This window comes from Neophocaena asiaeorientalis, unplaced genomic scaffold (genome assembly GCF_003031525.2).
Source record: "Neophocaena asiaeorientalis asiaeorientalis breed wild unplaced genomic scaffold, Neophocaena_asiaeorientalis_V1.1 scaffold265, whole genome shotgun sequence".
Classification (NCBI taxonomy): domain Eukaryota; kingdom Metazoa; phylum Chordata; class Mammalia; order Artiodactyla; family Phocoenidae; genus Neophocaena; species Neophocaena asiaeorientalis.
This window is the reverse complement of record NW_020172172.1, coordinates 1,433,683-1,457,173: the sequence shown is the minus strand read 5'-3', so window position 1 is coordinate 1,457,173 and position 23,491 is coordinate 1,433,683. Positions and strand designations below refer to the sequence as shown.

The following is a 23,491-nucleotide window of genomic DNA, read 5'->3' as shown; positions in this document are numbered from 1 at the left end:
TGCCTTAAATCTCCTTATGGAGATAAGTGAATCATTAAATCAATCCATCCATCCAACTAAACACTAAAATAAAAACTGATTGTTTCTGAAGAGATGTGGAGTAGTAAATCAATCAATCCAACTAAATACAAAAATAAAATTGTTCCCTCCTGCCATCCCACCTCCCAACTCCCACCTCCTATCCATCTAAATAGGAGAGCAGTTAAACTATGGTCTATCTATATAATGAAATACTATGAATACTAACGAATATATATGTTAATACGGAACAATCTCCAAATATATTAAGTGAAATAACAATACTACATACATCATGTTGCCATTTGTCTTTTTTTTTTTAAGCAGGAGGGAGATATATACAGTATGTTTATATTGCCATAAAAATCTCTCTCAAAGGAATCACAAGAAAATGGCAAGAAGTGGTTCCCTTTAGACCAGGGTACTAGAGGTTCAGTGAAGGAAGGAGATTTTTTCTTTTTGTAAATGCTTTATTATATTTATTTATTGTCTGTTTATTTGTTTATTTATTTATGCCTGCCTTGGGTCTTTGTTGCTGTGAGCGGGCTTTCTCTAGTTACAGCAAGCGGGTGCTACTCTTCGTCGCAGTGCACGGGCTTCTCATTGTGGTGGCTTCTTTTGTTGCAGAGCACAGGCTCTAGGTGCGCGGGCTTCAGTAGTTGTGGCACGCAGGCTAAGTAGTTGTGGCTCGCAGGCTCTAGAGCTCAGGCTCAGCAGTTGTGGTGCACAGGTTTAGTTGCTCTGCGGCATGTGGGGTCCTCCTGGACCAGAGCTCGAACCCGTGTCCCCTGCCTTGGCAGGATGATTCTTAACCACTGCGCCACCAGGGAAGTCCCTAAAATGCTTTATTATTTTTAGAACAGTTTTAGATTTACATAAAAATTGAGAAGATAGTGCAGAGGAGTTCCCATACACCTGTCACGCAGTTGGTCCCCTATTATTAACATGACACGTTAAGTGGTTCTGTTGCCACAGTAATGAACTAGTATTGATGCATTACTATTAACTAAGGTCTACAATTTATTCAAATATTTTAGTTTTAACCTAATGTCCCTTTTCTTTCCCAGGATACCATGTTCCATTTAGTTGTCATGTCTTCTTAGGGGCTTCTCTTGTCTGTGACAGTTAATCTTTGACTTTCCTTGTTTTTAATGACCTTGACAGTTTTGAGGAGTAATGGTCCAGTATTTTGTAGAATGCCCCTCTATTGGAATTTGTATGATGTTTTCCTCATGATTAAACTGTTGTTATGAGTTTTGGGAAGGAAAGCCACAGAAGTCAAGTGCCATTTTCATCACATCATATCAAGAGTACATAGTTATCACCATGTTTTAGCACAGTTGATATGGTGAAGACTTGTTTTTTTATCATATACCATTTGTACCATTTGAATTTCTAAGCCTATATTTGCATTACCCATTCAAATAATGTTTTCTAAGCTTTTGTCTTAAGTGAAGAAACAGTAATCCATTTTCAGTAGAACCTACACTTCAGGTGACTACTTTTCCTGATCAATTCTCCAGATAATCAATTCATGTTTCCCTTTTCAAACCAAAAGTGCAAAATACAGAACAGTTTCCAAAAGTAAAAGCAGAGGAAGATCATGAAGCTAAATGGCTCACTGGACAATTAAACACACCACAGTCTGTCCTCACACACAACAGGGCAAATGACCTTTCAAGGAAAAGATTTGTAACTAAATCTCTGGAAATCAATGTAATGGTCCTTAACTGAAGAACCTTTGTTACCTGCCTCAAAGGATTTCAAGCAACCCAACAGCCCCAACAGCTAAATCCTCCAACCACTCTTTTTTTTTTCCTCCAACCACTCTTAAATAGCAAGAACAGTGAATGTTGTTTTTCACAGCTTGATGCCATTTCTCACAAGTCACTATTGCACCAAAGTTACAGATTCCTTTTAAAATTAAAAGGAATATCATAGACATACTTGACTTTCTCATTAGTACAGAACACAAGTTTCTCCCCATCACATTTTTTTTAAAATTTATTTACTTTTAGTTATTTTATTTTTGCTTGTATTGGGTCTTCATTGCTGTGTGCGGGCTTTCTCTAGTTGCGGCGAGTGGGCTTCTCATTGCGGTGGCTTCTCTTGTTGCAGAGCACAGGCTCTAGGCGCCAGGCTTCAGTAGTTGTGGCACATGGGCTCAGTAGTTGTGGCTCGTGGGCTCTAGAGTGCAGGCTTGGTAGTTGTGGTGCACAGATCGAACCCATGTCCCTGCATTGGCAGGTGGATTCTTAACCACTGTGCCACCAGGGATCAAACCCGTGTCCCTGCATTGGCAGGCGGATTCTTAACCACTGCACACCCAGGGAAGCCCCCCATTACATTTTTATGACTCATCAATAGGCACAGTTTATGGAAAACATGAAAAAGGCCAAGAGAAGAAATGAATCAAGACAAAAGCTGGAAAATACACTACATTTAGGCATCTTAAACTGACTAAATATCTACGATTTCTGTTAAAGCTAACCTCTTTAAATGGGAAAAATATTTGGGTACGTAGATACAGAGAGAAAAGTGTAAGTCTAATTTAGAGACCTGTTCACCCTAGTCAAAACCTCTAAAGCCTGGGGAGTCAAGGAGAAAACACAGTAGAAACAGTAAAATTATTTGACCTAATCCACCAGACTGACACAAATCTACCTGAAATAACAACTGGACTCTAAAGATATGAGAAGTAACAAAACCTACTAAAAACATCCATCTCTGTTTCCCAGTAAAACAACTTTATCCCAACGTTTCTCCTGTTGAAATCTCAGTGCATCTTGGCTAAAGTGTAAGTAGGGTTCTTAGCCTTGGCTGCATATTAGGATCTCTTGGGGAACTTTCAGAAGTCCCAATGCCAAGGCCTCATCATAGACCAGTTAAATGAATTTCTGGCAGTGGATCCAGGAACTGGTACTTATTAAAGTTTCCCAGGTGATTCCAATATGAAGCCAACATTAAGGTTCTCTGATTTTATGTGTAAGAGAATTTCCATTCCAGCAACATGGCAGAGACTTTCATCACTTACTACCCAGGCCTTGGCCCCAAGATACACCATTCCCCTTCTCCAAACACAAAGAAATGCTGAATTCATTAGCGGGGGAAACTGCCACATAAATGAACATGAAATAAAGAAAAGGAAATCTTCAATCTTCAGAAATGAAAAGGACACTTAAGAGCGGAGCAGTAAGCCTTGGGAGACAGAACAGAGATACTCCGCCAAATAGCTAGGGAGCTCAGGCTTTAAAATCTACCCATAAACAGAATACATGGCATTGGGCTAGCTTAAGGTTGAGAAAGAGAACTGAGACCGCTCATAAACCTAGGACCCTGGGAAGACTGAGCCACAATGAAACATATACTTGCCAAAGGCAAGCCAGTAAAGCCATATTAAAATAAGACCTAACTGTCTTTAATACAAAAGCATTTCTAGGAATAAAAAGCATCATTATATAACAACAACAACAAAAAAGGGAATAATTACCAAGAAGATAACAATCCTGAACCTGTATGTACCTATAAAATATCTTTCAATCGCAGAGGACTGTATTTCAAAGGGGTCATTAGTGCTGTAGGGCTAACTTCAGCTACTTCCGGCCTCCACGGTCCTGATGTGAAGTCAACTCCTCCTAATCATACTGATGCTCTGTCTTAGTCCGTCCAGGCTGCTGTAACAAAAATACCAGACTGGGCAACTTAAACAACCAACGTTTATTCCTCACAGTTATGGAGGCTGGAAAGTCCAAGATCAAAGCAGGGGCAGATTTGGTGCCTGGCGAGGGGCTGCTTCCCTGTTCATGGGTGACCACCTTTTCACTGTATCTTCACAAGGCAGAAGGGGCAAGGGAGTTCTCTGAGGTCTCTCTTTTTTTTTTTTTTTTGCGGTACGCGGGCCTCTCACTGTTGTGGCCTCTCCCGTTGCAGAGCACAGGCTCCGGACGCGCAGGCTCAGTGGCCATGGCTCACTGGCCAAGCCGCACCGCGGCATGTGGGATCTTCCCGTACCGGGGCACGAACCCGTGTCCCCTGCATCGGCAGGTGGACTCTCAACCACTGCACCACCAGGGAAGCCCTCTGGGGTCTCTTTTATAAGGACACTAATACCATTCATGTGGGCTCTACCCTCATGACCTATGTACCTCCCAAAGGCTCCACCTACAAATACCACCACATTGAGGATTAGGTTTCAACATATGAATTCTGAGGGGACACAAACATTCAGTCTATAGCACTCCCCCTACATGATAAGTTGTTTTTCTCTTGCTGCCTTCAAGATATTCTCTTTGTGTTTAGGTTTCAATAGTGTGACTATGATGTGTCTAGGTATAGATCTCTTTGTTATTTATCTTAACTGTGGTTCGTTAAGCTTCTTAAATTTGTAGATTAATGTTTTTCCTCAAATTTGGAAGTTTTAGGTCACTATTTCTTTCAATATTTTTTTGTCCCTTTTACTCATTTAGCTAAATGAGAGCTGACAGATTTAACAAAGTAGATGTTACAGTCATACACAATTGAGCACAGATTGAATTTGTGCCTGAACTTGATGTAAGTCAATTTGATTGCTTTCTAAAAAAGACAGTGGGGCTTCCCTGGTGGTGCAGTGGTTGAGAGTCTGCCTGCCAATGCAGGGGACACGGGTTCGTGCCCCGGTCCGGGAAGATCCCACATGCCGCGGAGCGGCTAGGCCCGTGAGCCATGGCCGCTGAACCTGCGCGTCCGGAGCCTGTGCTCCACAACGGGAGAGGCCACAACAGTGAGAGGCCTGCGTACTGCAAAAAAGAAAAAGAAAAAAAAAACAGTGGACTTAACGTGTATTTCAGTGTGTATTTTGGGTTAATTTTACTATTGACTATATAAAGTCTGAGTATGTAAAGGTTTAGGGAAAAGAACATACTTCTATCCATGTTCTAAAGTGAGGACTTTGACTTTTAAAAATAAAGATACGGATATATCAAATAAGACAACAATTGCATATTTAAAGAATAATAATTCAGTGGCAGATCTAAATTCTATTGAGTTAGTAACTAAAAACTATAATTGATATTTAAACCCAGCATGATATGTATGCCCAGCATCACTGATTAGCACAATATTTCCTAGAAGACTTTGGAAGTAGACTGCTAAATTCAGATCCCAGCTCTGTCACTAGCTGGGTGACCTTTGGCAAGTTACTTAACTCTCTTTGCCTTGGTTTCGTCATCTGTAAAATAGGAATAATAATAGTACCAGGGGCTTCCCTGGTGGCGCAGTGGTTAAGAATCCACCTGCCAATGCAGGGGACATGGGTTCGAGCTCTGGTCCAGGAGGATCCCACGTGCCACGGAGCAACTAAGCCCGTGTGCCACAGCTACTGAACCTGTGTGCCACAACTACTGAAGCCCACGTGCCTAGAACCTGTGGTCCACACAAAGAGGAGCCACCACAGCAAGAAGTAGGCACACGGCAACAAAGAGTAGGCCTTGCTCACCGCAACTAGAGAGAAAGCCCATGCGCAGCAATGAAGACCCAACGCAGCCAAAAATTAATTAATTAATTAAAAAATAATAGTACCAACTCATAAAATAATTGTGAAGATTAAATCAGGTTAAGGTAGAAAATACACTTAGAAAAGTATTTAGGGATTTCCCTGGTGGTCCAGTGTCTAAGACTCCATGCTCCCAATGCAGGGGGCCCGGGTTCGATCCCTGGTCAGGGAACTAGACCCCATATGCTGCAACTAAGAGTTCACATGCTGCAACTAAGGCCCAGTGCAGCCAAAAAATAAATACTAAAAAAAAAAAAAAAAAAGTATTTAGCACACAAGTTGCAGTGAATGCTAGCTGTCATTATTATCTACACCAGGGGTCAACATTATCTTAAAGGGCCAGATAGTAAATAGGGTTTGTGGGGCAGATGATATCTGTCACCACTACTTTTTCTCTGTAGTGCTAAAATGTGCATGGCTGTATTTTAAAAAAGAAACCCAAACAAAAAAACAAACAAAAAACAGGCATCAGGCTGCATTCATCCTGTGGGCCAGAGTCTGTCAATCACTGATGATCTATATGGTGGTAAAATAAATTTTTTTTCCTCTCACATGACAGTCTGGGCATGAGTGACATCAGTTCAGCATGGTAACTCCACAGAGTTGGTGATTCAGGTTCCTCATATTTTATTGCTCTACCATCTCTAAGTTCTCGCTGCACAGTCCAAGATGCCTTACTACCACATCCACATTTCAATGGAAGGAAGGAAAGGGCATAAAGAGGTTATGTCACTTTCTGTGAGCAGTGGTTCTCAGCGTATTTGGCAATGTCTAGAGATATTTTAGGTTGTCGCAATGGGCACTGGGGTCGGTGTGTACGTGTCTGCTACTGGCATGTAATAGGTAGAAGCCGGATATGCTGCTAGATCCATTCTATAATGCACAGGATAGCCCCTGAAACAAAGAATTGCCCAGCCCAAAAGTCAGTGGTGCTGGGACTGATAAAACCTGTTAAGGGAACACTATTGTTTTCATCACAGTGGCTAGAAACTAAATCACACAGTCAAATCTGGCCTGCATAGGAGGCTATGAAATGCTGCCTTTCCTCTGGATGTTCATGTGCCCAGTAAAAAATGTCTTTTTTCTTTTAATTCTAAAACAAGGGGAGACATATTAGGGGCCAATTAGCAGTCTACGGCATATGTCTTTCTAGAAGATTACTTGATGAACATGGAATCAGAACTGAGGTATTAACTGAATTATGTTCATTGCTAGTATCAAGGTATGTATACACAGGGTTATCACCATTCAGAGGACAGGAATCCTGTTTTTCAGGGCACCTTTTCCCTTGACAGTGTGGGAAATAAATTCCTAAACATTTACCCTTTGGTCATACCCCTTTTTCAGTCATTTGTTAACACATTATTTTAACTAGGTACAAAACAACTGATTAGGTACAATTTTAGATGAAAAATACTATTGTCTTAAGAATATACTTTCAGTGTTTCCAAGATTTCTAGTTTACATGTTATTCCTTAGAATCAGTTACTCTCTTTTATCCTCATAAAAAGAAAGTTTGGGGTTTCCCTGGTGGCGCAGTGGTGAAGAATCCACCTGCCAATGCAGGAGACACGGGTTTGAGCCCTCACAACTACTGAGCCTGTGCTCTAGAGCCCGCGAGCCACAACTACTGAGCCCGCGTGCCACAACTACTGAAGCCTGCATATCTGGAGCCCATGCTCCACAACAAGAGAAGCTACCACTCCCTGGTGGCACAGCGGTTAAGAATCCGCCTGCCAATGCAGGGGACACGGGTTTGAGCCCTGGTCTGGGAAGATCCCACATGCCGCAGAGCAAATAAGCCCATGCACCACAACTACTGAGCTACTGAGCCTGCACTCTAGAGCCTGCAAGCCACAACTACTGAGCCCCTGTGCCAGAACTACTGAAGCCTGCGTGCCTAGAGCCCGTGCTCTGCAACAAGAGAAGCCACCGCAATGAGAAGCCCATGCACCGCAACAAAGAGTAGCTCCAGCTCACTGCAACCAGAGAAAAGCCCACGCACAGCAAAGAAGACCCAATGCAGCCAAAACTAAAATAAATAAAATAAATTAAATTAAAAATAAAAAGAAGCCACTGCAATGAGAAGCCCATGTGCCGCAACAAAGAGTAGCCCCCACTCACCACAACTAGAGAAAGCCCGTGCGCAGCAAGGAAGACCCAACACAGCCGAAAATAAAAATTAATTAATTAAAAAAAGTTTGTTTCTTTTGTAAGACTTAAGCAGGTGGGAAAACTTAAACAACTGGAAAGAATTATTCATTTTTCCTAGAATGAGATGCTTCTATAGATGAGTGATTTCACTTACTATACGCTGATTTTCTTTAAAATGCTTCTACTCTCAGGGTAATCTAATCAAAAGTTTGTGTGTAGGGGGAGGGAATACCTTGTTTTTTTCCTCCATATTCTGATTACTCCTTAAAACCTCAGTTTTACAAATTGGTAGTCGTCTGATCTTTGATCAGTTACTTTTCTGGGCCTTTGCTTGTCTGTTTGCTGATGGATTAGGGTTAAGTAGGTGATTTTTTTTTAACTGAGGTATAAAATTATAAGATATAAATAAATAAGATATATTGTAAGATAAATAAATTTTTAAGATATAAATAAAGCTGTAAGATATTTAAAGTGTACAATGTGATGGTTTGGTACACATATACACTGGGAAAGGATTAACTCCATAGAGTTAATTAACACATTTATCACCTCACATATTTACTTTTTTATTGAGAACATTTAAATCCTCCTCTCTTAGCAAACTGCAATAATATGATACAGTGTTATCCACTATAGTCAACATGATATACATGAAATCCTCAGACCTTATTCATCTTATAACTGAAAGTTTGTACCAACCTCTCCCTGTTTCCCTCACCCACTCAGCCCCTGGCAACCACTTTTCTACTCTCTATTTCAAGGAATTTAACTGTGTGTGTGTGTGTGTGTGTGTGTGTGTGTGTGTGTGTGTGTGTGTTTTAAGACCCCACATATTAAGTGATACCATGCAGTATTTGTCTTTCTCTGTCTGGCTTAATTCACTTAGCATAACATGCCCTCCAAGTTCATCCATGTTGTCACAAATGACAGGCCTTCCTCCTTTTCATGGATGAATAAAGTCCATTGTATGTGTGTGTGTGTGTGTGTGTGTGTGTGTGTGTGTGTGTATCACAATTTCTTTATCCATTCATCCATGACACACACTTAGGTTGTTTCCATATCTTGGCTATTGTGAATAATGCTGAATATGGGAGTACAGATATCTTTGAGATAATGACTTCATTTCTTTTGGACATATACCCAGCAATGCGATTTCTGGATCTTATTGTAATTCTTTTTTTTTGGCTGCGCCACACGACTTGTGGGATCCTAGCTGCCAGACCAGGGATCAAACCTGTGCCCCCTGCATTGGAAGTGCGGAGTCTTAACCACTGGACCACCAGGGAAGTCTCCCTGTAATTCTATTTTTAATTTCTTGAGGAACCTCCATACTGTTTCCACAGTGGCTGTACCAGTTTACACTCCTAACATCAGTACACAAGGGTTCCCTTTCTCCATATCCTTGCCAGCATCTGATATCTTGTCTTTTTGTTTTGTTTTTTGGCTGCACCACATGGCTTGTGCGATTTTAGTTCCCTGGCCAGAGACTGAACCCTGGCCCTTGGCAGTGAAAGCACGGAGTCCTGACCACTTGACCACCAGGGAATTGCCTGGTATCTTGTTTTTTTGATAACAGACATCCTAACAGGTGTGAGATGATATTTCATTGTCGTTTTGATTTGCATTTCCCCAATGGTTAGTGATATTGATCACCTTTTACACATGTATCTGTTGGCTACTTATATGTGTTCCTTGGAAAAATGTCTATTCAGGTCCTTTTCCCATTTTTTAAATTGGGTTGTTTTTATTTTTTTGCCTCTGAATTGTATGAGTTCCTCCTATTTGGGGGATGTTATCCCCTTATCAGACATGTGATGTGCGAATATTTACTCCTATTTAGTAGGTTGCCTTTTTACTTTTTTGATGGTTTCCTTTGCTGTGCAGAAGCTTTTTAGTTTGATGTGGTCTAATTTTTAAAGTTTTTGCTTTTGTTGCCTTTGCGATTGGTGTCAAATCCAAAAAATCATTGCCAAGACCAATTTCAAGGATATGTTTTCTTCTAGGAGGTTTTTTTTTTTTTTTCGGTACGCAGGCCTCTCACTGTTGTGGCCTCTCCCGTTGCGGAGCACAGGCTCTGGACGCGCAGGCTAGCGGCCTTGGCTCACCGGCCCAGCCACTCCACGGCATGTGGGATCTTCCCGGACCGAGGCACGAACCCGTGTCCCCTCCATCGGCAGGCGGACTCTCAACCACTGAGCCACCAGGGAAGCCCTCTTCTAGGAGTTTTTATACTTTCAGGTCCTAAGTTCATGTCTTTAATCCATTTTGAGTTGATTCCTCTGTATGGTATAAGATAGAGGTCAGTATCATTTTTTGTATGATGTTTGTTGTGGACTTATCATAAATGGCCTTTATTATGTTACACCCTCTACACCCAGTTTGTCAAAAGTTTTCATTATGAAAGGATGTTGAATTTTGTCAAAAAGCTTTTTCTGCATTTATTGAGATGACCATGATTTTATCGTTCATTTTGTTAAAGTGGTGTATCATAGTGATTGATTTGCAGATGTTGGACCCCCCTTGCATCCCTGGAATAAATCCCACTTAATCATGCTGTATGATCCTCTTAACATACTGTTGAATTTTGTTTGCTAACATTTTGTTGAAGATCTCTGCATATATGTTTATCAAGGATATTGGCCTGTAATTTTCTTTTCTTGTAGTGTCCTTGTCTGGCTTTGGTATCAGGGTAATGCTGGCCTTGTAAAATGAGTTTGTAATGTTTCCTCCTCTTCTAGTTTTTGGAAGAGTTTGAGAAGGATTATTATAAGTTCCTCTTTAAATATTTAGTAAAATTCACCAGTGAAGCCATCAGTCCTGGATTTTTGTTGGGAGGTTTTTGATTATTGAATTGATCTCCTTAGTAGTAATTGGTCCATTTAGATTTTCTATTTCTTCATGATTCAGTCTTGGTAGATTGTATGTTTCTAGGAATTTATCCATTTCTTCTAGGTTGTACAATTTGTTGGCATATAATTGTTCATAGTAGTCTCTTATGATCCCTTATACTTCTGTGGTATCAGCTGTAATGTCTCCTCTTTCATTTCTGAATTTAATTTATTTGAGTCCTCTCTCTTTTTCTCTTGGTGAGTCTAGCTAACAATTTGTCTATTTATCTTTTTAAGAAACCAGTTCTTAAAAACTGGTTTCATTGATCTTTTCAACTGTATTTTTAGTCTGTATTTCATATATTTCTACTGTAATGTTTTTATTTAACTTCCTTCTGCTAACTCTGGGCTCAGTCTGTTCTTATTTTTGTAGTTCGTTAAAAGTAGGTGATTTTAAATGTTTTATCTTGTTGTGTTCTTCCATTCTTTTTCAGCTTTCTTTGGTTTTAATTGAGCACTTTATATGATTCTATTTTTCTCTTCTCTCTTAGCATATTAATTCTTTTTTTTTTTCCTTTTTTAGTGGCTGCCCTAGAGTTTGCTCTACACATTTACAACTAATCCAAGTCCACTTTCACATAGCACTATACCACTTCCCTGAGTTTTCTTTCAATCTCATATATCCTGGACTGGGTATTATAGTCTTGCAACCCAGAACTGTCAATAGGCATAGACCAAAAAAAAAAAAAAAGTAGTAGTAGTTCTGAGCCTGCTCTCTGTGGCCAAAGGATCAGGAAAGGGGCAGCACAGCTCAGACCTAGCAGGGACTCCATCCCTGACTACACAGCTGGAATGGAAGGCTGACCGACTAGGCCAGAACCAGAGGGGCCAATGAAGACCAGACAGGAAACTCCATTGCCCAATCCACATCTAGTGCAGCAGTTAGGCCCATGCTGCTTACACCAGCACCACCGACAGCCCCAGCCAATATCGCCCATTCTTCCACCCAGCAGCAGAAAGTGACCCAGGTCTGGCACCTCTTGGTCCTCTACACCAGGGGTCCCCATTCCCTAGGGCCGCAGACCATTACTGGGCCGTGGCCTGTTCTAAACCATTCCCCCACCCCCACCCCAGTGTGTGGAAAAATTGTCTCCCATGAAACCAGTCCCTGGTGCTAAAAAGTTTGAGGATCGCTGCTCTACACAGTGGCAAAGGATGACCCAGACCCAGTGTCTCCCAACTCCCCACTCAGTAGCAAAAGGTGGCCCAGAAAAGTGCCTTTCATGTCCACAGGCAATACCACAGAATGAGTGGGAGCCCAATTGCGACCAGGTGGCCTGGCCCACAAGGTGAGCCCAAGAAGTGCTCACAGACCCACAAGCACAGCCACTATCTCCCACCTTCCAGCTAGCAGCACCAGGCCTGGGGAAGGGCACTCTACTCCAATGGGTGGTATCAGCAGGGATCGAGAAGAGAGCCCCAGCAGTGCCACAGGAACAAAACAAACCAGAACAACACTGCAAGGGCTCTAAAAAATCAGGGCAATTGCCTGCTAAAATATATTACATCACTATATTATTATTTTAATAGGATCAAGAGTCTCCTAACATAACATCCAAAACATCCATGATAAAATTTTTTTAAAAAATCATTCAACATACCAAGAACCAGGAAAAACTTCAAAAAGAAAAGACAACTAAATGATGTCAACATTGTGACATATGGGATCTTAGTTCCCCGACCAGGGATTGAACCTGTGCCCCCTGCATTTAGAGTGCAGAGTCTTAACCACTGGACCCCCAGGGAAGTCCCACGAAGAAACAGCCTTGAAAGTAGCCAGAGAAAAGCAACATATTGCCTAAGAACACCAATTCACATGACAAATTTCTCATCTGAAACCATGAAGGCCCCAATTAAGTACCACAGCATCTTTCAGGTGCTGAAAGAAAAGAACTGTCAACTACAAATTGTTATACCCAGGGAAACTACCCTTCAGAAACGATGGGGAAATAAATATATCTTCAAATGAAGGAAAACCAAATCCAGGGACTAAACAAATTTGTACTAACACAGAATCTACCACCATTTGTACAGGTAACAATTGTTATCTGTACGCAGGGACTGAATAGATATAATTAGCCAGAAATACTTGAACCATAAAATGTTACACAGGTTTTCAAATGTCATTTTATTTAAAAAAATTTTTTAATTTTAAAAAGTGATTTTATAAAAGCTTTTAATAATTTGAGAAAATAGTCAAGATATAACATAAAGGAAACAAAAAAGAGACAAAATTATACATACAGTTTTGTTTTAAATATCTGTTAGCATATAAAATAAACTGGAAAAGAATACTCCAAAATGTTATCAGTGATTGCAATGATTGACTCCCATAGGAAATTAGGAATTTCTCCTGTTTCTGGAGTTTCCAATTTGACTAAAGTACTTGTTACTTTTAAATGCTTACTAGCTGTGTAACCACTATGTACTGCAACTAGTAATACAAAGAACCCTGCTAACACTCAGAGATTATGATTAACTGTGCAAAAGAATGGGGAATAGCCTCCATGAAATGATACAGCACAACTATCACTGCACTTATCCAAAAGAGAAGACTGTTGTCTTCTACATACCTGTGAATCTGTCCATTTTTATGCAAGTATTCCAACCCCTCCAGCACTTCTCTGAGTATTGTAGCAATGGTAGCTTCATCTAGGACTCCACTTTTATGTTCCCCCTTTGCCACAATGTGCTTAATAATATCCAGAACAGAACCTGAAAAGAGAAAACACAGTTTTCCATGATTTTTTTAACTCATTCAATATAATTCAGAGCCATTTTTAAATCAAAACACATGTAAACCTTTTCATAAACTTAGCTGTGTAGGAAAGAAAGGAAAAAATAGTAAATATAAGGATATACAGAAGTTTAAAGTAATAATTTATTTTCGATTCCACTCTAAAACAGAAAGCAGCCCGCTAATATCCAAAGAGTAGTGTTACACCAGCATCTTTTTTAGACTTCTAATGAGAATCTGAAAAAGGTAATAGAGGATTTTTTTTCCCTTTTCTGTATATTTTTTAGACAACTAAATGATGTCAACATGGGCTTCCCTGGTGGTGCGGTGGTTGAGAGTCCACCTGCCGATGCAGGGGACACGGGTTCGTGCCCCGATGCAGGAAGATTCCACATGCCGCGGAGCGGCTGCGCCCATGAGCCATGGCCGCTGAACCTGTACGTCCAGAGCCTGTTGCTCCGCAATGGGAGAGGCCACAACAGTGAGAGGCCCGCGTACCGCAAAAAAAAAAAAAAAAAAAAAAAAAAGATGTCAACACAAAGATGAATCAGGTTTTGGAATTATTTGACAAGAATTTTAAAGCAGCCATCATGAAAATGCTTCTAACATACAATTTGGAATTCTCAAAACAAATGAAAAACAGAAAATATCAGCAAAAAAAAAAAGCTATAAAAAAGAACCAAATAAAAATTATATAACTGAAAACCTACACTACCTGAAATAAAAAGCTCAAGGAATGGGTTCCAGAGTAGAATGGAGAGGACAGAGGATAGAATCAGCAAACCTGAAAACAAATCAAGAAAATTTACTCAATCTGAACAGAGTAAAAATAGGCTGAAAACTGAACCTCAGGGATTATGGTACAATATGGTACAATAACAAAAGATCTAACATTTCCATCATTAGAGTCCCAGAAGAAGATGAGGGAAAATAGCTTGCAAAGGTATTCAAAGAAATAATGGCTGAAAACTTCCCAAAACTGGTGAAGACAAAAACTTATAGATTCAAGAAGGTTAGGAACCCCAAACAGGATAGACATGAAGAAATCCACACTAAGACATATCATAATTAAACTTGTCAAAACCAAACTTTGGGACTTATCTGGTGGTCCAGTGGCTGAGACCCTGAGCTCCCAGTGCAGAGGGCCCGGGTTCGATCCCTGGTCTGGGAACTAGATCCCGCATGCATGCTGCAACTAGGAGTTTGCATGCCACAACTAAGAAGCCCGCATACCACAACTAAGGGTCTGCATGCCACAACTAAAAACATTCTGCATGCGTTTCTGACTTACTTCACTCTGTATGACAGACTCTAGGTCTATCCACCTCATTACAAATAGCTCAATTTCGTTTCTTTTTATGGCTGAGTAATATTCCATTGTATATATGTGCCACATCTTCTTTATCCATTCATCCGATGATGGACACTTAGGTTGCTTCCATCTCCTGGCTGGTAATAGATGATGTTTAATCACCTCTGAAGAATCCCTAAGTAAACCATACCCATCAATAACACTTTAGTATAAGATATAACAAACCAATCTAGGCCTCCAACATCAGATTAGAGAATGCAACATTGTATAAATAAAGATATAAAACACAGTTGAAACGCAGGTCAAATTACAGAAGAAAACTTGGAAAGTAAATATCACATGTGTATGCAAACTAATTTAAGGGTTAAAATTATGTTTCAGGTTAATAAGTAATAGAAATAAAACAGGTAAGGCAAAGAAAAATATGAAAAGAATAAAAATGGCAGTTCTGTTAAAATAACAGCCCAGATGTATTATCAATCCCATTCTTCCCAGGATGGGAAATAATGCTCCTCCTAAAAATCAGAGAGAGGGAGGGAAAAGACACCCATATAGTAACTAAAGTCACAGAATGCTGTCTACCATAACTGATGATTATTAAAAAAAAGTTTGCTAGAGATCGGTAAGATTTCTGGCAGTACAATGGCCCATAAAGATCACAGAACCAAAGCAAAACAATCTCTAGTATTAAAAACTGTGCCAAGAAATCTGAAACATAACATAAACTGCACTGAAAAGACTGGATGCCCATTTCTTGGCAAATGCTTCTGTTGAAAACATGTCCTGGTGGATGCTTTTCATTGCACACACTTAAAAAGAAAAAAATGTACTTCCAAACAGATGGAAAGAAGTGGTCTAGATGGAATCCTCGAAAACATTAGAGAATGGAACACATGTTTACTTTAGCTCCCATGTGAAATCCACTAACTTGATAAGCTTGATAACAAGGGCATAAACCCAGAATAAAAAAGAAAGCAAGAAAGAAGATAACAGAAGAGATATAGCACTAATTTTCTAGAAGAGAGAAAGCAGAAAAACGTAACTGATTATGCAGAGTGGAAAAATCTGTAACTTCAGTGCCTGCACAGGAGGTATATCAATTAGGAAAAAGTAGATTCCCTATCCTAGAGCTCCAGAAAGGCTCAGAATACAAACACCAAAGACCACATAAGGGAAAGTAAGGGGGGACTGAAGGAAAGGGTTGAACACAGGAAAACTGGTTGAAAGTTCATATAAGGCAGAATAAGATTCCCAGATCCCTCCTCCCTATCCTGGAAGCCAGGCCACGACCACACCCCACCTCCAGCAGGAGATGGGCAGTTTACTCTCTGTAGACAAAGAACCAGGGAGGCTTCAGATTCTAGGTAACTTTTTCTAACACTTTCCCCTCTTTATTGCTGGGATTCACAAGACTGGTTCACAAAGAGGGGGCCTAAGGAAGAAGTTTTGTTCTGTTTAGTTTAACCAATCACACATCAACTCCCAAAAAGCAAAGTGACTATACCAACAGGCATGTATTTCATTCTTCTGAGAAATCCAGGCCATATAAGAACTGCTCGGTAAGAAGACATATGTATAAATCCCAGCTGAGTTAAATGTTTGTAATATAAAGAATATCTAAAATAAGGAGCGCAAAGGGAGAAACCCCTACTAGGAATTAAAAACACAATTTATTCATTCAACAATTAAGTCATATTATACGCGATCTAGAACTAGGTGCCACAGAATATGTCAAGAAACATGTGACTGCTGACTTTCAGGGAACTTCTAATCTGGAAGATCAAAGAAATGGAGTAACAAAGACCCTAGGGCACACCAAAGTTATTAGATCTGTATTTTTAAAGAGTTTGAAGCAGGAACTCCTTTTCAAAGTCTTAGAAAATTTTAACTGATTTCACATCATCCAATGATCAACAGGGAAATTAAAGCAGTGCACACCCCCAGACAATGTCCAGAACAGATATACCAAACAAGGCTGGATAGGAAGCCCCCTCTTCCCTGGGATAACTTGTCTTTTCAGTTTTAGTCTCCCTCCCAACAATATGATTTTTATAGGTGGAGGGATGATCACGCCACTAAGACCCTCCTCCTTAACTGACAAATACTGGTCCTGGAAGGTCCCCACTTCTTTTCCATATGATTTCCTCAGCATCTTGCAGTGTCTAACATGATGATGGTGCCTATAATTCTCCCTCCTCAAACATCAAAAGTACACAGAATTCTTTATATCAACTCAGAGAAAGGTGAAAGTAAAATATTCTAAGCAAAAGAAAACTGCAGATTTATCACTGGATGATTCAAATTAATATCTAATGAAAAGAAGGAACAATGAGGGAAGGCTATATCAGCATATACCATATTATGTCCTTAGGCACAATCTGGAAGAAATATTCTACAGGGATAATCTGTTCTTGAACTTTAATGCATGAAATTAGTTGGCAAACTAGTTAAAAATGCAGATTCCCAGACCCTACAGACTGTCATTCAAGAGATCTGAGGTAGGGCCCAAGAAGTTGCATTTTAACAACCTAGGCTACTTGATGAACACTGTCCACTGAAACCCAAGAATTTCTTAGAGTAAAAGCAAGTAAATTAAATAATGGAAAACAAGAGGGGTTTGGTACAAATTTCATAACAAAGCAAAAAATTTAAATGTAGGTAGATTATCTATTCCCCCAAACCATTTCATGTCTGCCTTCATAGTCTATGGCACAGAACATTTAAAAAGCAATGCAGGGCTTCCACGGTGGCGCAGTGGTTGAGAGTCTGCCTGCCGATGCAGGGTACACGGGTCCGTGCCGCGGTCCGGGAAGATCCCACATGCCCCGCGGCTGGGCCCGTGAGCCGTGGCCGCTGAGCCTGCGCGTCCGGAGCCTGTGCTCGGCAACGGGAGGGGCCGCAGCAGTGAGAGGCCCCCGTACCGCAAAAAAAAAAAGCAATGCAAAACTTTAACTGTCCAAGAAAATCATTACTAAATATTAAAAAAAAATTGAAAAAGTGGTGAAGCAGCTGCTGGTTAATGACTCTTGTTAAATCTGATAATTGTAGCTCAATCAAATTACTCAGTCAACATGTTCATTTGCACAGTTTATTTTTATGAAAAAACACTCTTGAGTCCAGAATTAACTCACTCATTTTAGTTAGGTATTTTTACCAAGAAGTTTTAACCAATCTTTAGCCACTGGGTGTTGCTTGTGTCTTCCTAAGCCATATAAGTTTTCAAAGGGACCACAATTTGCTTAGTCTGAGTATTCCATCTGAATTCAGATTAACAGAAACACCCTCCATTATTGCTTGACCATCCAAAGCTGGTCACTTTTTTTTTTTTTTTTTTTTTTGCGGTACGCGGGCCTCTCTCACTGTTGTGGCCTCTCCCGTTGCGGAGCACAGGCTCCGGACGCGCAGGCTCAGCAGCCATGCATGGCTCACGGGCCCAGCCACTCCGCGGCATGTGGGATCTTCCAGGACCGGGGCACGAACCCGTGTCCCCTGCATCGGCAGGCGGACTCTCAACCACTGCACCACCAGGGAAGCCCTGGTCACTCTTAATAACAGGTATTTTTTACCTGGGTCCTGCTCAGGGTCAAGGAAGTCCCATGCCTTTTATCTCTTAGAAGATGACAAAGCATCCTTAAACCACAAAATAATTCCCTAACACAGTGAATTAAATTAGATTTCTGCATTTCTATAGTTCGTCCCTTTCAGTCCTACAGGTACTTCATCTTTTTTTTTAAGACTTAACTTTTTCTTTTCATAAATTTATTTTATTTTTGGCTGCGTCGGGTCTTCGCTGCTGCGCATGGGCTTTCTCTAGTTGTGGCGAGCAGAGTCTACTCTTCGTTGCAGTGCGCAGGCTTCTCATTGCAGCAGCTTCTCTTGTTGCAGAGCATGGGCTATAGGAGCGTGGACTTCAGTAGTTGTGGTGCACAGGCTTAGTTGCTCCAAGGCATGTGGGATCTTCCCCAGCGAGGGCTCGAACCACTGTCCCCTGTGTTGGCAGGCAGATTTTTAACCACTGCGCCCCAGGGAAGCCCCCCTTCCTTTTTTTAAATATTTGTTAGGAACGACGTTTTTTCATATAAATTTATTTATTTATTTATTTTTGGCTGCGTTGGGTCTTCATTGCTGCACGTGGGCTTTCTCTAGTTGTGGCGAGTGGGGGCTACTCTTCATTGCGGTGCACAGGCTTCCCATTGCAGTGGCTTCTCTTGTTGCAGAACATGGGCTGTAGGCACACCGGCTTCAGTAGTTGTGGCACGCAGGCTCAGTACCTGGGGCTCGCGGGTTCTAGAGCATAGGCTCCGTAGCTGTGGCACACGGGCTTAGTTGCTCCACAGGATGTGGGATCTTCCCGGACCAGGGCTCGAACCTGTGTCCCCTGCATTGGCAGGCGGGTTCTTAACCACTACGGCACCAGGGAAGTCCCTTCAACTTTTCCTTTTAGAAGCTTTCTTATTTTTTTTCCCAAAGAAATTAACTTTTATTTGAAAGGAGACTACCCTTCCCCTCACTATTTCTAAGGACTCTATACAATAGCCTGCTTAAACCATTTTCCCAATACCAAAATTTCTAACATCAAAGCATACAACTGCTCTAAATAATAAGGCTTGTCCTGCACTGATTAAACTTCAATAATTTCAACACAAAAATCACACTTAACATTTTGAAGTTTTAACAAATGTATTTTAAATACAACATGTTTTGTAGGAGTCCACAAGGTTTTCATCTCTAAAAAACGACATAATTTTTAGGGTTCAAAAATTCCATTCTTCAAAAGAAATGACCAAGTGTTTTCTTCTATAGCTTCAAACTTTCTACACTCAACTATGTGATTGCTCCACGCCACCCCAGACAAACCTGACATGACTGAACTACTTTATATGTTACTAACTTCCCCAAAAGAAAGTTTAAAAAGGAGTCTGTAGTAAATGCAGCTCTCTAATACAATGTCTAATACAATATCTAACACAAAAGAAGCTTTAAAAAGACCATTTCTTTCCTCATTTGATTAGGCAGGAGTTAATCTTCTGTAAAAGCAAAAAACCATTTACAAAAGCATAACACTGGGGTTTCCTTTTTTACTCAAGATGTTCAACTACCCAAAATGACAACAATTACATCTTTAAGAATATAATAAAAGGGGTAGAAAACAGCAATACAATTGACAAAGTGTAGAAGCTAAATAAACCAAAGATTTTTTTAAGGGTTCTTTTTAAGGAGTAGGAAGGATCAGAAGCTTGGGGAAATCCAGAATTAAACAAAAAAAGAGAAAGAGAAAAAGATGTCCTCAACTGCAACTACTCTGTTTATCAATAGTGTCTTGGGCTGTAGGAACGAGATCTTGATCGTGATCTGTATTGACTATGGTACGGAGAAGGTGATCTTCTTCTGTACTGGTAATCACAGTCTTCATATCTGCCGTACCCACGATCATATCCTCTATTACGGTTAGAATCTCGACGTCTGCCACCTCTTCCACCTCCACCACTATGAGCTGGTCTGCCCATGTATATGTCTCGTGTAGGTGTGTGAGCTCTCTTGGTGATAGAATAATCTACACGAATTCTTCTACTGTCCAGCTCCATTCCATTTGCACCTTCCATAGCCTCCTTTGAGTCATCTATTCTCTCGAAATAAACAAAAGCAAACCCTCGTGATCGTCCAGTTCGCTGGTCATAAACCACATTGACACCACTCAATGGTCCATATCGAGAAAATACTTCGCAAAGATCTCTCTCTGTTGTGTACAAACTGAGGCCAAACACTCCTAGACAAGTGTTGGGATCTGGATTTGCCCTGCTGCCTGTGTATCTTCTCCGGTTAAACACTGGAGAATGACTTTGGCTCCTTCGACGCTGGTATTCTGGTGTATAGGACCTACTTCGAGGTCGTCTCCTATGAGAGTGAGAATGGGATCTGGATCAAGTGTAACGTCTATGAGAATGCCTCCTTGACCTCGACCTGGATTTTGATCTTGATCGAGAATGGGATTCAAAGTGTTTGGAAACTCTTGATGGACTACGAGATCCTGACCTGCTCTCCAATTTTACATGAGCAGGAGTTCCCGCTGGAGATTTTGACTGAGAGTGAGACTCTCTGCCCTCGAAGTTGTTCTCCTCTACATCACTCATGTCGGCCAGGCACTCCCCAGAACTAAATAAGAGACAAGTCTCAGCCTGAGGGCCGATGGCCTAACCAACCAGCTGACTGGACCGTGGGAAGGAGGAAAGAGTCGGCAACAACAGCCGCTCCACTCCACTCCCACTCGGTCGCAGGCTCCAGCAAAATCTTCAGAAGCTTTCTTAATTACTTTGATTTCTAAAAATCTTATATTGCAGTTTGGTGCTAATAAACGGTAGAAACAGCTATTTAGATAGAAAGTGATTCTAATTTCTACAGATTAACTTTCTATACTAATAAATTCCAACACTCAAAATCAGAGTTCTAATTATTTAATTAACAAAAGATAAGAATATTATAGTCATAAGGGAGCATTACAAAATAATTATAATATTGACACACTTAAACTTATTTTGACCATGTTGTCCATTTGGTCGATGGGCTTAAGACTGCCAGTTGCAATTCATTTTACATTTAATGAGCTTATTAAATTCTATATCAGTACAATGTTGTTACATCAAAAATATGCTTTTGATTTAAATATTTTGGCTGAGGAAGTGAATACAGAAGAATGTAGCCTAAACAGACTTCTATTAACTCTGGCTATTTACATTTTAAAATTATTCAAACGGAGCCCCTACTTCTCAATGGTCCCCTCCTCTCACTCTCTCTGCTCCAGCTGTGATCCCCCATCAGTTCCCAGGACACACCACACTGCTCTAGCCAGCCTCCAGTCACTCTCAGTACAGTGTTCCCTCTATCTCTGGATTCCTTCTCCCATTCTTCCCGATACCACCTCCACCTCCCATTTCACCTGGCTAATTATTACCTATTCTTCAGGTCCCTGAAGAACGTCACCTCCTAAAGGCAGTCTCTGTCTATCTTGCCACAGCCATTCTCCCTCAATAAAGTTAGGTTCTCCTGGTACTTATTCCCATGATACCTGATACTTCTTCATGGCACTCTACACCCTTATAATTACTTAATTATAACTTTTACTTATTAGCTATAAGGCCCATAATAGCAAGGAACTGATGGTTTGATTCACCAGTGTACTGGTAATCAATAAGCATTTGATGAAAGGCTTTTTAATTGAGCTATCTTGACAATTTCTTCCTATTTAAAAAAAATTTTTTTAAGTTGTGCTTACTTCTATCTTTTGTTTTCTAAATATTACTTAATGTATCTCTTCAGTTTGAATATGTATTTACTTTATAACTACAAAAGATTACATTTTCTTAAAAAAGATGCAAAATTTTTAATATTTTAAAAGTAAACATTTAGATATAAGATTAAGTTGACTCATAAAATTATAAGTAATTATAAAAAGAATTAATGCCTGGAATATATTTGAAAATTATCAACCAGGAAATCTGCTGAGTGCTATGCTAGAAAAATTGGGCACCATCCCAGGAAACTTAAGACCAGGAGGAACAGAGAGGTACACTGAAAAGACATCCCACTCAGCTACATATCCTGCCCTTTCTGTGATCAGGACATATACTCACTGAGAGAGGAACGGGGATTCTTTAAAAAAAAAATTTTTTTTAAGGCATTCTGCTTAGGAGTAGCAGAAAGGGTGGGCCGGCATACAGCTATGGATAACAGAATTAAGCAGACAACTTATTCCTGTTCATCAGAGGACTTTTTAGCAAAACATTAAAAACTGTGTATTATACATTTTTGTAAATTACATATAAAGAAAATTATGCTGTAGGTGATCAAAAACGAAAGATACAATATTACCTAATATTCCCATATCTGTCCATACTGAAAGAACCATGCTTGACCACCATCTTGAAAGGTGGTTGGTGTTAGCAAGGCTTCCAATCATCATATGAACAGGGCCTTTAACAAAGTAATCCAGTTTCTCCAGTGTGTCACTAATGGGATTGAAACAAAAAGGTGATTCTGGCTACACTGAAAAGCATCAAATAACAAGGGATTATTATTATTAATGATTAAAATTTCTTGCGCACCTATTACATGTCAGCATAGTGGGGGATGCTTTGCATAGTCATCTCATTTACTCCTCCCCAATACCCTGAAACGCAGAAAGGCATCCCCATTTAACAAACAAGAAAATAGGTTCAAAGAGTTGAAAAAGTTTGCCCAGTGACACAACTGCTAAGTAGAAAACCTGGAATTTAATTCTAAAGCCTACGACTTTCCTTTAAAGGCTCTCAGGGTAAGTAAGGTGCTCAATGAGTAAGGGTGTTGACATGGCAAATAAACATGGATTCTCTTTTGTGTAACCCTACAATCCAAAATGGAAGATCATGCTTCCACATGAAATATATACGCAAACAAGTCGCACAGTGATGGGAAAGTCAGGCAGCTCCATCACTCACTTGTCCTCTCCATCTTGCCACATCATTCAAATCCATGCCATAAGAAAATGTCTAATTTACTACATGGCATGGGTGTTTCAGTAACCATAACAAAATCTTCAATCTATACATACCAAGGGGCCACTGTTTGCAATCAGCAATACGTACACTTTATTCTAAGGACTAAAGCAGAAATAATTGTAAATATAATAGTGCAGGATAAAGTATGTAATTAATTATGTTAATATGGGGGAAACAAGATTTTCTGTGTAAGAGTAAAGAGATTCAAATATAATTTTAAAGTTTTCAATGTCTGTAATATTAAACTTGAACTGTCAAATTATGACTTATTTTTAATATGCTACAATATATTTCCAAGCTCTTTCAACTAGAAACAATGAC

General features: G+C 40.2%; 1 protein-coding gene and 1 pseudogene across 2 annotated transcripts in view; both read right to left on the bottom strand.

Moving 5' to 3' along the window:
• Positions 1-23,491, bottom strand: part of OXSR1 (oxidative stress responsive kinase 1) — a 96,202-nt gene that overhangs the window by 44,835 nt on the left and 27,876 nt on the right. Inside the window, exons 2-3 of one of the 2 annotated variants that reach the window (XM_024756431.1) lie at positions 22,506-22,642; positions 13,164-13,305 (exon numbers count right to left, since the gene is read on the bottom strand). In XM_024756431.1, the coding sequence (XP_024612199.1) occupies positions 13,164-13,305; positions 22,506-22,596 (233 nt within the window). In that variant the 5' untranslated portion in view covers positions 22,597-22,642. The remainder of the gene's footprint in view (positions 1-13,163; positions 13,306-22,505; positions 22,643-23,491) is intronic. The other variant, XM_024756423.1, reaches the window with a different exon arrangement.
• Positions 19,949-20,872, bottom strand: LOC112407239 (transformer-2 protein homolog alpha pseudogene; annotated as a pseudogene).